At 33.3% G+C, this 16,620-nt stretch overlaps 1 protein-coding gene across 2 annotated transcripts in view; it reads left to right on the top strand.

The window, feature by feature from the left end:
• The window catches only part of LOC140434614 (putative fatty acyl-CoA reductase CG5065), a 132,243-nt gene that overhangs the window by 92,722 nt on the left and 22,901 nt on the right, over positions 1-16,620 (top strand). For both annotated transcript variants that reach the window (XM_072523002.1, XM_072523003.1), the window contains 3 exons: positions 3,913-4,143; positions 11,108-11,448; positions 15,996-16,165. In XM_072523002.1, the coding sequence (XP_072379103.1) occupies positions 3,949-4,143; positions 11,108-11,448; positions 15,996-16,165 (706 nt within the window). In that variant the 5' untranslated portion in view covers positions 3,913-3,948. The remainder of the gene's footprint in view (positions 1-3,912; positions 4,144-11,107; positions 11,449-15,995; positions 16,166-16,620) is intronic.

Below are 16,620 nucleotides of genomic sequence, written 5' to 3'. Positions count from 1 at the left end.
TTTTAGAGAACTGATGAAGCTTTAGAAATATAAAGCGAAACGTCTTCAATAAACTTATGAAGTAGTTGACTTCTTTTTTTATTTGCCAACCTGAATGACCGATTAAACCTCTGAATTCACTAGTTGAATACTTTAGAAATATATATATATATATATATATATATATATATATATATATATATATATATATATATATATATATATATATATATATATATATATATATACTGGAAACTCAATGTGTTAGGGAAAACAATAGAACCAATTATTATTTCTGTGGAAAATGAAGAAACTGATGATGATGATGAAGCCTCCTTATCGGTTTCGAAGACCCATGATTGAAACAATCACGTTCTGTAACCCTATCGTTCAAATGACCGTATTACTATGAATGACGCTATCTAGTGTTTACGAAACGAACTGTCTGATATTGACACGTTGATCGGTCAATTCATGGCGCTCCTAAATTAATTGGAACGGAGAAGCCCCTACGCTGCAAAACTGTAAAATTATATAAGTACATTCGAATTGTCGAGTCAATGGTCCCGTATTCTGTTCTGTTTAGTTTAACGATTGAAATTGTTTAGTCTAGTTACAGTTTTAAATAAATAAATAAAATAAAATGGAAAAAAATAAGAAAAAAAGTATTACGTGGAATTTTTTTGATCAAAGAGAGACTTTACCGAGAAAATGACATGCGAACAACAGATTACAACGTCAAAAGTATTTTATTTAAACGATGCGCTTAAACATCATTTTCCCGATTTTCTCCAACGTTCGGTAAATGGTCTAACAAAAGTTAAAGACTTTGGGAAAGAGTTGTTGGATAAGCTAAACCAATTTTTCCACCTTATAGAGGAATTTAAAATAAATGCAGAAGCCATTTTATTAGATCTTTGTTTTAAAAGGCATGGCTTCAACCATGAATCCGCTTTTGAACAAGCAAAGCAATCTTTAGTGACACAAGTGACTGCTTTAATAAGTCTAACTAAAGAACAAAATTCGATAAATCCTACACGACAAAGCAAAGATCATGATGTAGAAGAGACACAAAAATCAGTGTGGGCATTTTGCAATAGTGTGCTCTATAGGTTTAGCACTTTAATTTCTGAAATGGAGAACATTTTTTTTTCGACGTTTGGTTGATTTTAACTTTGTTGGATGTATCGCCAAGATTGTTCTAATTTAATCTGTCCCATTTTTAATAGACGATAAGAAAACTTTCGTCGAGGTTGTACTTTTTTAAACATATAGATTGTTCATTCAGATAAATTTTTTACATGTTTTATTTCTTTCGTCAACTAAACAAGTTGGGGTTAAATTATCCATTAACATTTTTATGACTTCTCTCTTTTGTCTAGAGTTGTAGTTTTTACAATAATCCGTCTGCATTGTAGCTCAGTCAATACAAAAAAATGTAGTGTATTAGGTTTTAAATTAAGACCTCTTCACCTAAGCTTAAATCCAAGATTAGGTAAAAAGGGATAATTATTTTTATAAATGTATATTTATTTTAGGGAATTATTGTTTAAACATTAAGGGGGGGCAGTATGATTGAAATTTACATTTCTTAATTGGAACTTAAAGACAGATATAGTGGTAAATATAGTGATAAATATAAACTGCGTTTTTAAATTGCTAAAATCTACTTTTTAATAAACAAACAGAATACACTCAAAAGATTTTTTTATCAAATTTTATGAATATCTGATCGAAATTTTCAAATTATTTCTAACGCCAATTTTACTTTCAACGGTTTTTCTTGAATTATTTAAACAAATGGTATATAAAATTTTATTCAGAAATTTTTTTAGTTCAAGAAAAAAATTAAAACTTCTATGGGAACAACTTTTTTGAGGAAGCTAAAAAACTAATTTGACGAATTTTTACGTTTTAATCAATGTTTAATCAATAATCACGTCGCATAAAAAAACTTTTTTTGTTAACTTTGATTTGGAAAAGGTCCTAATTTTAAACCTATACAAAATGTTTTACGTGTATTAAAATTTGGTTTAACTGGGATATATACTCAGTGACATTAGAAGTGTTACACCCAGAAGGAATAATTTCTTGAACTTAATTTTTTGGCAACATGGTAGATTTACATCAAGAATGAAACGATAACGTTGTCAATAATTTTTATTAACAAGTAATAAAAAAAATTAATAATGTGTTTGGCGACCTCGTAGCTGAATACACTCCTGTATACGTCTAGGCATTGATAAAATGAGATGATCGATGTCTGCTTGTGGCACCTCATTCCAAGCAACTTGAACTTCATGTATTAACTGTGCCAGAGTCTGTGGAGGATGGTGCAAAGTGGACAGTCTTCTTCCCATTATATCCCATATATGTTCGATAGGATTTAAATCCAGAGCACGGAGTGGTTATGGCAAAACAGCTTCTTGGAGAAAGTCCATAGTTTGACGAGCAATGTGGGAACGCGCGTTATCTTGCTGAAAAAGGACGTCTCGACGGCCGTCGAGATAAGGCAGTAAAGTGGTTTGTAAGATGTCATCAACATAACGCGCAGCTGTCATATTACCTCGAATAAACAGAAGTGGTGATCGGCTACTATAGGCAATAGCCCCCCAAACCATTACTCCAACTGTCCTGTGTACATGTCTCTCAACAGCAAACCCGATATCTCGTCGCTCTCCACGGCGGCGTCTTACCATCCTACGACCATCAGAATCTTGATTCATCGCTGAATGCTACATTACGCCATTCTGCCACTCAATGCTGCCGTTCTCTGCACCAATTCAAATGTTGATGACAGTGATCTGCAGTCAAAGGAAGCACTAGTCGTGGGCGGAATGAAACCAGTCCAAAGGCTCGAATGCGACGATATAGTGTACGCATACTAACAGGTCTACCTACTACTTCAAACCATTGGTCAGCAATTTGACGCGTAGTAACCAAATAGTCTCGCAGAGCAAGTAATCTAAAGCGCCTATCTTGACGCTCTGTCGTACGCAGTAGGTCTTCTTTGTGTTCCTCTACCTTCGTTTGTCCACACACAACAGACACGCATAACCGTCATTGCCGTACAATTAACGCGACGGCCTATTTCGCGATACGACAAACCCATATCTCTATACGCAATAATTTTGATGTCTTCGAATTCGAGGCATTTTCTTACTTTTCTTACACTGAATACAATTAGACTGAGGAATAATAACTAAAAATTTCTATACAAACCGGTTTTTACAAATCGGTATCTTAGTTCAAGAATTTATTCCTTGTAGGTTTAACAGTTCTAATGTCATTGAGTATAATAGTTCGTCTAAAAGTTGTATCATTTTCTTTATAATCCACTTTTAATCACATAATTTAGCTTAATACTTTCTAAAACGTTTTAGAATGATACAAATATCAGTTTGAGTTAATTGTATTGCATAAATTTTGCTTTATACACATTTAAAAATATTTAAGTCAAATATTGAAAAACGTTTATTTTGATATTTAACACATGATAATATTTGATTTAAAGGATTTTTAATACTATACCGTTTCTAATCTATTGCATCGTTTCGATAACAGTTGTTAATTCTTTTAGTGGTTAACTAGAACTCAATAATCTTTTGAAAAGTATTTAATCACTAATTAACAGCCAAAATCTAATATAGTGCTATTGTTTTTGCAAGTAACTGATATTTAAAATCGTCGAACGCTTCAAGTTTTATTTCTAAAAGAACGGTTCATTCTACACACAAAAAAGCCCAATAAACATTTTTGTTAGTGGCAAACTTTTTTGCATCTTTTGGGAGTGCCAAAAATAACATTCTCAGCAAAATTCAACTTGTTCGTTTAGTTTTTAGAGATCAAATCTCTGACGACTAGACAATTTGTATAAAAACAAAGTAAGTGATACAAGTACAATTTTTACTTATAAAGAACATTATGTTTCAGAACAATTACTCCGCTTAAGTTAGAAGTTTCCACAAAATGGAGACATCAGAAATTTCCAACTGGTATCGGGACCAGCACGTCTTTATAACTGGAGCTACTGGTTTTATGGGTAAAATTTTGATTGAAAAGTTATTAAGGTCATGTCCAGATGTTGCTGCTATATACGTAATTATAAGAAGTAAAAAAGGAAAGAATGCAACACAAAGATTGGAAGAGCTTTTAAATTCAGTGGTAAGTAGAATTTTTTTAAAGACTAAGTAATATTTAGCCACTTCTAACCTGCAGCGAGAAATATTATCTAAACATATAAAACATAATATATTTTACAGGTACATAGTTGCGCATCGCACGTCACTCATGTGACTGAATGCAAAGTATTAAAAATTTAACGAATTTATTGATTTATCAAAAAGAATACATTAAATTATTGACTTAACATATAAAGTTACCTGTTTAACATAAAATATCGGGGATAATTATATTCACTTTAATCACCTGTCAAATTCACGTCGGACATTATAGTCGATAATGTGACGTCAGTTCCGTCATTGTTATATGTTGTCATATAATCCGTCAAATATACTTGTTAATATTTTTTGAATTATTTTTATTATTTTTACAATTACTTTTTCTCAAAGACATTAATAGTATATTACTTGATGAGGGGGAGAAGCATGACTTTTCTTGACGCGCCCGATATTACGCGCCGAACGAAGTGAGGCGCGTAATAGAGGGCAAGTCAAGAAAAGTCGCTTCTTTGCCGAATAAAGTATACTATTTTTTCTTCAAACGTCAAATAATGATGACATTACTTATCTAACTTGATCCTGTCAAAGTTTGATGTCTCCGCCGGCATCAATTTTTTTTCCCATTTCTTTACGGCGGAGGGAAAAATGTTGTCATGGCAACAATGTGAAACATGTCACAAAGCAACAATACAAATGTCATTAACAACAAATAAACATCATTTTTATTTATAGTAATATTAAAAGTACAATATTAGTTAATGAGGCATTTTCAAAATTGAAACCGTGCAAAAATGTTCCCGACTCTTGATACGCATTGGTAATTGTTGATGATACTGATGGTCGAGAACAACTTTCAGCAATCATTCCCGATGTTAACGAATCATGAGGGTTTAAAATTTTTTGAGTATTATCGTTCTTATCGGACTTGGAGGGCCCCAAACGTGCTACTGCATCATTAGCCGCGGACTCAATTTCGTTTAGGTTTTCCATTTTCGCACTAAATTTGCGCTTGCGGTTGCAACAACAATAAGCTGTCTTTAATAATTGCAAACAACTGTCAAACAACTGTAACCAGGGAGACGCAAATCCCACCTACGACTTAATTCTTTTAATTTCTAACATCTAGACGACTTAGATAGTTGTCACAGTTAATTTCGAGTAAAAATAGCGTATAAATTGTACTATTTATGGTTGAAAATTGCTACGTTTGAAAAAAAAATAGTATACTTTATTCGGCAAAGAAGCGACTTTTCTTGACTTTCCCTCTATTACGCTCCTCACTTCGTTCGGCGCGTAATATCGGGCGCGTCAAGAAAAGTCATGCTTCTCCGCCTCATAAAGTAATATACTATTACACAAACTATGTGTTATAAACTTGTGTGTATGTGTATGTGTATAAATAAAAATTATGGAATTAATCTTTACCTATATAGATTTGGGTTACAAATAAAAATTTTTTTTGTAAAAATTATTTTTAAAAGATATTATTTATAATTATAATACATATATAATAATACGAGAAATAAAAAATGCTAACTTGGGTTCTTAGGGTCGTACCTAGTACATTGAATTACTTCACGTTAAAAAAACTAAATATAAGGTACCGTATATGGCCTACTTTGCCCAGCAAATTTCAGTTGTGTTTAAATATTTCTTTTCTTAGCGCATATAAATACATACAAAAATTATTTTGAGAACTAGCGAGATGTTAACAGAGAATGTACTTATCATTTTTTATCACAATCTTTAACACAGCCGAGAAAAAAAATTAAAGGCAAGGTGGGCAAAGTTGCCCCGGTTCAACATTGCCCACCTATTTTAAATTCACTGTAGGGCAAAATTGGAACGTAATCGGACTACTTTGCCCGCGGCATACGTTTTGATTTGACTACTTTGCCCACCATACACTTTTGAATTTTATTTTTTAATAAAACTAGAAAAAAAACTCTATTTTTCAAAACTTTTTATTAAAAAAATACAAGAAAAATTATTATATTTTTATTAAAAAAACACAAGACAAATTATAACTGAAAACAACTTAAATTTTCTTTAAAAGAAAAATATCCTCTTCTACTTTGGAAAGGTTTCTTTAATATTTTTCTAATGTCTTCAAAATTGACGTCCGATATGTCTGATATGTTTATATAAACAAAACCATTTATATTTTTTCTTAAAAATTTTACGGTGTAGTACATATTGTCTTCGTTTATTATTTCTACTATGATCCCGATGAAATGTTTAACGGTTTTTTTGTAAGAAATTGGACCACCACAAAAGTACCAATTTTTAGATTATTTCCATCTACTTCGATATTTTCATCAGACTCGATATTTTCAACCATTTCATCCTGCTCTTCTTCATGTAATTCATCTGCCTTCTCAACATTATCATCGTCACTGTTATTCATCTTCATCTCCATTCCTTCTGCTAAATTTTCGTCGGCATTCGTCTCTATCTCTATTTCTTCTTCTGAATCCGCGATCCCACTGCCCTCCTGATTCTGATCAAATTCTTCAAATTGAACTGATTGACCGGGTTCAGTATTAAGCAATTTTTTCTTTCCTTTTTTAATGGTATCTCCTTTCTTTTTTTGTTGTAAAAAATTTAATAATGCGTTATCAATTTCAGAGCTTACTCTTTTCGCAAATCTCTCATTTGGCATCTTTTTTAGCACTTCATGTGGGTCAAAGGGACAAATTCCAGTTGCGCGAAATGAACTTTGAATATTTTTTTTAAAGTTTGGTTCAATCGCGTCTATTAGTTTTGTTAGCAATTGAGGAAAGATGGTTTTTTCAACTAAGTTTAAGTTAGGCTGACTAGTTTTTAAATCAGTAAGGATCTTTTTCCAGTCTCTTTTTAAAGGCCGAAAAAATCCAACATCAAGTGGTTGTGTAAGCCCTGTAGAATTAGGTGGCAGAAATACAAATCTTATATTTGCCCTTTGACAAGCCCTTATTATCTCAATATTGAGATGTGAGGACAAGTTGTCCCCAATCAAAACCTTGGTGTTGTTATCCCGTTTTGACCAAGGTAAAGCAACTTTAAAACCAGTCTTGAAAAGTTGATGCATCAAACCATCCAGATTTTGTTCTATTATACAATGTACGATGGGGGCCACCTGTTATCCATCTATCATATAATCTTTCAGCTCTATAAACAACATAAAGTGGTAGGCGTTCTCCTGTTGCGGTAGCTGCGAACATTAGTGACACTGCGCTTTTAGTGGCATTCATGTATCTTTCCGGGTATTTTGTCCCACGTCGAAATACACATTTTTGGGTACCGGGGTCATCTGATAGATTTGTCTCGTCATAATTCAGGATATTTTGAGGTTCGATGTTTTCAAGTGTTATTTTTAAATTATTAAAATATTTTTCTATGAGTTCTTCAGTATTGGCTGCCCTGGAGCGTTTAACGTTTTGGCAGTGCCTTTGAGTTAAAATGTGCTTATGTCGTGACAAAAAAGCCTTGACCCAGTCACAACTAGGAAGGTTGTTATTAGAGAAATAAACAACTCGAGTTCCTCTGGCATCTAAATATTGTTTGACAAGCATTCGAATCTCTAGGCTTGTTAAAGGAGCGCCATATTTTGCACTTGATATAACAACATCCACTAAATGACGTTCTTATATTTTAGTGAGTGTAAGGGGATGGCCAATGGAGGAAACATGCGTTTGTTTAATTTTTGTTGAGAATGGTTCGGCGTGGCACCTTAAAACGTTCCTCTGCCTGACGAGAACTTAAACCTGCTCTCACTGCTTCCACGGCTCGTTCAAGCACGGCGTCAGAGTAGTTTACATACTGCCTTGCTCCCAATTTTTTTCTGCTTTTTCTTGGCATTTTGATTTTTTCCTTGAAAGAAAAAAAAAATAATTAGATAAATACCGACATTCTGTTTTACGTAATAATTAATACTTTATGGCGTTAAACTTAAAAGCACACTTTAGTTTCCTTTTAAATGACTATAAAACATTTTATATAGAAAAATTAAAAAAAATATTAAAGACAAATGGCAGGACAACATTGCCCACTTGTATTTTGTTTTATAAAGAAAAAACATGTAATCCCTGATAAACGTTCCATCACAAAATCAGTTAAGGAAATACTAAATAAGACGTACAAACAAAAATTAAGTCAATATTCCTATTACTGTATACTCAGCAGTGCTTAGCTTTTAACCTAAAAAAAACTACAAAAACGTGTTCAAATTTCTTACCTTACTACCAGCGGTACACTTCAGTCTCACAGTTTAGTTCACACTGTCTTGATTGTTGATTTCTACATGTTTCTTAGTGCGCGCGTAAACGTCTGTGGTACTTTGCTATGTTGCCAAGTATTTTTTTACAAATTTTATAACCTTTACAGTGGGCAAAGTTGAACCCACTGGGCAAAGTAGGCCATGTTTACGGTAGTTAATAAACAAATATTTGACGTTTCGATTTCTACTCCTAAAATCATTTTCAAAGAATATTATACAAATTCTGAAAAATGTATTACCAAACATTTTGTTATTGGTTATGTCATTTCAAAATTGACATACCATCGATTTTGTAGGCAACAACATAAATAATACCTATACAATATTTGGGGGGGTGTTGTTACCGTAGGAATATCAAATTCTGACTATTTTGTGAATTTTGTGTTTATGTTTGTGTAAAAAACTGTATCGTAATTGAGGTTGAGTATGTAAATTTAGCAAAAAAAATAGGTTTGTGTTTATAACTATTGTGTGTTGCGTATGTGTTGTGTGTAAGTTTGTAGATGTTTTTCGACCTCCGACTACTCCGCTATTGTTGGTATAGACTTGTTGTTGACTTCTTCTTTTAATATTGCTACACATTTTTCTTCGTTGAGTAGGATAAGGTCTGGTTCTATGACTTTTCTTTTAATTATGTCTATTTCTATCATGATTATTGATGCATCTTTCATTGTGATCTGTGCTCGTTGCCGCAGGCAAGTTTACATATCGGAAATTTATCGAAATCTCTGTGCTTAATGAATGTTTCATGTTCGTTTATCTTGATTGCTTGTGATGTTGCGTTGTCTTCTTTCTTCAGTGTTGTGAAATGACTTATAAATTATAATAGGTAGTTATTTTTAGTCAGAACCTTTATTAGTAGCTGATTCTTTACTTAGTAATTTAATCATCCTTTTCACAGTTTACGTGGTGTACAACCATATTCAATTATTGGTCTTATACATGCTCTATAAAAACAGGATGCTGTGGGGATGCTCCCCACCAAGTTCGTATAATGGATTTTAGAAAATTTAAACCTCTATTGCATTTTCTCTCAATTTGTTTAATGTGCAATATCCGAGTAAGTTTTTTACCTAGTATAATTCCTAAGTATTTGAAATTGGTATCCACTAGGAAATCTATTTCACTGATAGTCATTTGCTGAATTGGTTTCATGTTATGCTTGGTGAAGACTGCAACTTTAAATTTTTCTTCGAAGGCCTAAATCACTTATGGCGCTTAGAATGGATCCCATGGTTGAGATCACAAAATTATCGACATATTCTATAATAGTTGCTTTAGACAAGAAGGTGTGTATATTAGAGCTGTAAATATTAAAAGGAATTGGTACAAAGACAGATCCGTCCGGTAACCCCAAATTTGGTATTTTAGTGGATAGCTGTTATATTCTCTGAGTCCTACTTATTCGTTTATATAGAGTTTGCATGTCGTGTTAGTAACTTCTACTTCTTCTTGTTTGTGTATCATGCTTGTTTTCTTGCGTTGGCTATCGTCGTATTAACAATACAATGAAATGTTTCTCGGTTAGCAGCTAGCTAAAACAATTCTTCGACAGTTCGACCTGTCCATTTTCTAATGTTATACAGCCAGGACTGTTGCTTCCTTCCGACCCAGCGTTTTCCTTCGATTTTGCTCTAAAAGATCAACCGAAGTATAAAAATACGCGATATTTAGGTCCTCTCATTATATAACAAAATATTGGACCTTTCAAATAGTATTTTTGTTCAAATTTCCTATATGTTGATGCGTCTGAGTTATTTTTAATGTTTATAAGCTTAAAATCACAGTACTTTTGTAAATCCATCTTACAATATTTAACATAAATTTTTTAACTATTCAATTATTTAATTTAACAATATAAGCCTTTCGCTTCAATATGATGCTTGTAGAGCTTATGTAGACCTAATATTTTACGCAAAATAACGTGTTTTATAAAAGTTTTCTGGAATAAACAATTTCAATTTTGCAATAACTGTTAAATAAAAGTTTTTTGTGCATTTTTAGAAAAGTTATTAATAATTTTGAAAAAAAAACGACATGTGAAGTTTATTTTTGCCATAACTAAAGAATAAATTAACAAAAATAGCTTTTTACACACTTATTTTAAATGATTTGTACATTGTTTATATACCTATTGCATATAAGTAAAAAATGACGTTTAGTCTTTTGCATATTTTGTTTATTATATATTATTATTAACAACTTTATCAAAAGCAGTTATAAGATACCTGTATCAAAAAATGTCACAAAAAAGGCTTTTTATTTGCTAATTTTTTTGGTCTAGTCTATTAATTATTCTGACACACATTGGCCTTTGAAGTAAATTTTGCAGATACTAATATGTATTTTTCGTATTGTATCGATATTCAAATATATTAATACTGAATAGGGTACCGATTGCTCACATATTATTGTTATTAGGTAAAAAGACATGAATAATAATGGTAATAAGACAAGTTGATTCTGCAAGAGAATATAGTCAAAAAAATGGTGGCCCTCTTTTTTAATAGATATCGTACCTAATAATAATTGATAAATCCGAAAATTGATTTTACATTGGATCGTTTTTGGGTTATTTATATAAACGCTATCTTGCTTTACACTTGCATTTTTCATATCTTCCTAAGTGTTGTTCCTTTGAACAACATATGAATAAAAAACTGAATGTAGTTAATGTGGTTAATTTTAGGTTTTCGATAGTATTAGGCAGTTACCAGATTCCAAATCAATATTTGAAAAAGTCAAATGCATCACCGGCGATGTAACTGAAGAAAACTGCGGAATTTCTGCTAAAGATCAAGAATTATTGGAAAAATCGGTGACCAGTGTATTTCATATGGCAGCTAATGTAAAATTTGACTTAACAGTCAAAACGGCGGTACTTTTGAACACCGGAGGTACATTAAATGTTCTGGAATGGGCTTGCAAGTTACAAAATCTAAAGATTTTCGTACATGTTTCAACTTCTTATTGTCATTGTGATGTTACAGAATTAGAAGAAAAGTTGTATGATGCTCCTCAAGATCCTAGGTAAGTAACAAATGTTTTATTTTTTTTATGAATGCTGTTTTTTAAAAGTAACTGAATAAGTATTTGATAAGCACGTACAAAAAAAATACTTAATATTTACATGGTACTTAATATTCTCAATAACCTGCTTTAGAGAAAATATGCTGTTTATAGAGGATTTGCCTGCACGATACCCATTTTGTTCTTCTCCATCTATCATGTCTTTTTTAATTGAATTTTTTTATTATTTTTCCATAGAGTCGTGAGAGTGAATTTCTGACACTTAGCCCTCTGTAGTTTAAACAATTATTTCTATTTCCTTATTTGTAAATGTTGTTAATATGTGATTTTGTCCACTATGGTGGTAAGTCATGTTCTTGAAAGAATAAGATGAAAATTCGTTTGATATAACTTTGGGATTTTTTAGAGTTCGTATTAAATCTTTGACTTCCTGTACTCTCATTTCTTTGACTTTATGGTACTCCACTTTATATGTTGTTAATGGTGTTGTGTAATAAAAGTTGTGGGTATCCAAGATCTTTCTTCTATTAAAACTATCCTTCTCGCTTCTTTTTTGTTTGTTCTCATGTATTTTTTGCCTTAGTCCCTAGATTTTTTTTTACATTTATAGGAAAAATATGTCAAAATGTAAAATAAAGGTACAAAAAAAGCTTCTGGACAGCAATGGAGCAATGGGACAGTATAGGTTAAATAAAAAATATGGTTCTGTTTTCTGTAGGCTCGTATTATATAATTAATGTTCTGTATCCCAATTAATTTGTATCCCATAGTGAAAGCCGTTCAGTCTATTTTTACTCGTTGGGTTACTTAAGTAGTTTTTAAGTCTTATTAGACTTGAAAAAGTCTAAACACCTTTGCTTCTTCATAGAAATAGAGGTACTCTTGGTCAAATTATTCACGTGTGTTAAGCATTTGGACGACTAGTTGCGATGTTTCTTTATTGTAAGTAGATTCTTTGAGAGGCAAGCAGGCTTTTTTGATGATCAGCCGGTAACAGATCCCAATTTTTTCCTTTTAGAACGGCAGTGCTTTGAGCCTACTTGGGAACATGAGGCAACAACAGCAAGGTTGAGAGAGCGTGCACTACAATATACATAAAGAGCAAGAGAACATTTTTGACGAACATGCTCTTCAGCATCGTGCAAATATCCACTCATAGCTGTAGCTCCATCGTAACCTTGACCAACCACATGAACATTTAAGTCAACGCTTTTTCAAAGCTCTAATTATGAGATTTTCAAGACCGAATCCTAGCAACATTTGGCGTAGAAACAAGGATCATGACAGAAAAAACTATGACCCTTATTATTTATTTTGAAAAGAAAGATATTGAGAAGGATATTGTGACCCATCTTCTGCAATGGTATGTGAAGAATAAGGTTATATCGCGAGTTATATTAATATTACAAAGAACTCTATAAAAGTTATGCAAAAATACAAAGATTGCGCTGGGCAGGTCACCTAATAAGAATGGATAATAACAGACCACCTAGTAGAATACTTAGCGGAACTATGGTTGGAACTTGGCTAGTAGGAAGACCACAAAAGGACCATGTTGGAGGAGGTCAGGGCCCAACATGGGCTCTGGCGTCATTGGAGAGAAAGATAGGGAGCGAGAAGACTGCATCCTGTCACGTCAAAAGTTGGAATATACTTTAAGAACAGATCCTTATTTTATGTTTTTTAATATCTTGTAAATCTTGTCAATCAACATATCGTAAGCACAGCGAGACTTTCTCCATACGCACAATGTCAGTCGTCTCATCAGCGAGAATTGCAAAAAAATTTAGCTTCCTTTACTTCACTAATGATCTTTTATTGAATAGTGTCACCACAAATATCAATTATTTTATTTTGGATTTGAGGATTCTTTACCCCCAACAGTGCTTTAAAATTATTATCATTCTGAGGTGGTTGTTCAGACTCTGGTATAATGTGGATCCGTCTCGAATCAGTTTTATCACTTACAGGTATACCTTGTTTGCCGCAAAAATTATTCTATTGACGATAGGGACTAATTTCTTCCAGTGAAAAGCCTTTTAGGCCTTTTAATTTTATGAATGTTAATATCTTAACTTTTTGGGGTGGCGGGATTGACCCCCCTAACCACCCTTGGCTATGCCCGTGCCTGTAGATTGTTAAAATTGGAACTACTTACTTGATTTGACGTTTTGGCGTTTAGGTCTAAAGCTGATTTTAAAATGTTCTCATTTGAAAAACAGCTATCGATCCGGAATTTGAAAACATGAAATAATGTTGTTCTAGTCCAATTACAGTTAACTACTATTCTATATTTATTACGACAATCCTGTGGTACAAATCTGACGTACATATCTTCTTCTTTGTGTGCCGTGCTTGTATTCAAGCGTTGGCTATCGTCATATTGACAAGCTGATGAAATGATTCTCGGTCGGTAGCTAGATGAAACAGTTCCTCGACCGTTCGACCTGTCCATTGTCTAATGTTACGCAGCCAGGACAGTTGTTTTCTTCCGACCCAACGTTTTCCTTCGATTTTGCCCTGAATGATTAACCGGAGTAAGCGATATTTGGGTCCTCTCATTATATGTCCGAAGTATTGGACCTTTCTCATTTTGATGATGTTCATCAATTATTCTCGCTCTTTGTGCACGGTCTCTAGCACGCGTTCGTTAGATATGTGTGCTGTTCACGGGATTCTGAGCATGCGACGGTAACACCATAACTCAAACGCTTCTAATTTGTTAAGATTTTTTATTTTTGTTGTCCAGGTTTCACATTTTGACCACAAGTGTGGTCAAAATGTCAAAATGTGAAAAAGTTTGACCACAGGTGTGGTCAACGACCGACTTCTACTGCATAATACAGAACGCCAGTTAATAAAGTTTTTCCTTCTTCTTCTTCAGTGCCTTATCCGGTCCGGATGTTGGCGATCATCAAGGATATCATGGTTTTGTTGACTGCTCTGCGAAACAGCTCCGCTGAGGTCATCCCAAACCATTGTCGGAGATTTTTCAACCACGAGATACGACGGCGTCCCGGTCCTCTTCTGCCAAATACTTTACCCTGCATAACAAGTTGAAGAATTCGATATTTTTCTTCGTTCCGCATCACGTGGCCGAGGTACTCAAGCTTGCGTTGTTTAATTAAATTAAGCACTTCTTTTTCTTTTGTCATGCGCTGTAGGACCTCAACGTTGGTGACATGGTCCACATAAGATATTTTTAGTATCCTTCTGTATATCCACATCTCGAAGGCTTCGATTCGTTTTTCAGTGGCTTGCGTCAGTGTCCAGGCTTCAACTCCATACAGTAACACTGGAAGAACGTAGCACCTCACTATTCGCATCTTGGTTCCCAAACTGAGATCACTGCAGCACAGCAAGGATCTCAACTTAATAAATGTAGACCGTGCCATTTCAATTCTGGATCTAATCTCTTGAGCGTAGTCCCATTGTACGTTGAGGGTAGTTCCGAGGTAAGTGAATCTGTCGACTCTCTGGATCTCTTCGCTACCTGCCATTAGTGCCCCGGGATCTAAATTTGTACGGCTGACAACCATGAAAGTTTTTCCGTGCGAGTTCTATTCTGGTCGAAATTTCCTCATCACTTTCAACCCTGCAGTCAATCCAGCTACCCAGATATCTAAAGTGTTCCACCCTTTCCAGGATTTTGTTATCTAATCTTAGTACTGAGTCTTCGATATTAATTTTTCCGACCACCATCCATTTTGTTTTTTTTTGCGTTGATTGTTAAGCCCTTTTCAATGCATTCGTTGTTTACAGCATTCAACAGGGTTTGAAGATCTTCTAGACTCTCTGCCATTATTGCGGTGTCATCATCGTATCTGATGTTGTTAATAATTTCACCACCGATCTTAACACCTTCGCGGCGATTATTTAACCCTATTTCAAAAACTGGTTCAGTGTAGGCATTAAACAACATCGGTGACATAACACATCCCTGTCTGACACCACGCTTAATAGAAACTTTAGCTGAAACCTCTTGGTCCACTTTAACACAAGCGGTCTGATTGTAGTAAAGATTTTTAAGTAATCTAATGTCATACGTGTCCAGACCAACTGAGTCTAAGCATTGAAATAATAATGTATGTGGTACTCTACCAAAGGCTTTTTCGAAATCTATAAAACATACGTAAATATTTTTCCTAAACTCAATGCTCTTTTGTAAGAGTATTCGCATGCAAAAAAGAGCTTCTCGAGTACCCATACCGTTTCGGAATCCAAACTGCTCATCACCAGTTATCCCCTCACAAAGTTTATATATGCGACAATGCAATATTTTCATAAAAATTTTGAGCGTGTGACTCATTAAACTGATAAGTCGATAGTCGCTACACTGTCTGGCATTCTTTTTCTTGGGAATAGTTATAAATATCGATTCTTATAAATATCGACGTACATAAAGGGGATAATCCGGAAAACTCTATACAGAAAGAATTAAATAGGAACTACGGGAGAAAGATTAGGAACGGGACAAAGTAGTTTAATAAAAAATTCGTATAGTATAGTAATTATTTACTGATTAATAAATCTGATTTGTTTTTTAGAAAAATGCTTGATATGGTAAAATGGATGAGTGATGACTTATTGGAGACATTAACTCCTAAACTTTTGAGTAAATATCCAAACAGCTATGCCTATACAAAAGGTCTAACTGAACAACTTGTTTCCGAATATAGTACCAAATTGCCAATTGTTATCACCAGACCTTCCATAGGTAAATATTACCCTTTTTTTATTTATTACAAACAATAACTAATTTCTAATTTGAATTATAAATATATTATATCACATGAGATATAATCGTATAATCACCGTACGTTACTAGTTATTAGCAATTCTTTTTTAACAGTTGTTTTTCATTCAATTTTTAAATTAATTTATTTATCTAAAGCTAGCATAAAGGTATGCAATCTGTAATAGGAAGTTTATTTGGGTTATTAATAGTAAGATGTAAAAATTTTTATGTGATATGTTTTCGACAGTGAATTTGTATGAAATTTTCCCAACTTGAGCGAACAAACTTTAATAAAACATATATCCCAACCCAATTTGTTTTTAAGATTTAATTTTTATTGAAAATCTTAAAATTATTTTAATAGAAAATGTGTTTACGTAATTTCTTGAAAATTTACCAAATTTATCTACATGCTTTCCAAATCTTACTCACAC

The sequence above is a fragment of the Diabrotica undecimpunctata genome, chromosome 2, assembly GCF_040954645.1.
Source record: "Diabrotica undecimpunctata isolate CICGRU chromosome 2, icDiaUnde3, whole genome shotgun sequence".
In the NCBI taxonomy this organism is placed as follows: domain Eukaryota; kingdom Metazoa; phylum Arthropoda; class Insecta; order Coleoptera; family Chrysomelidae; genus Diabrotica; species Diabrotica undecimpunctata.
Note: the sequence above shows the minus strand (reverse complement) of the source record. Positions and strands in the feature narration are given on the sequence as shown.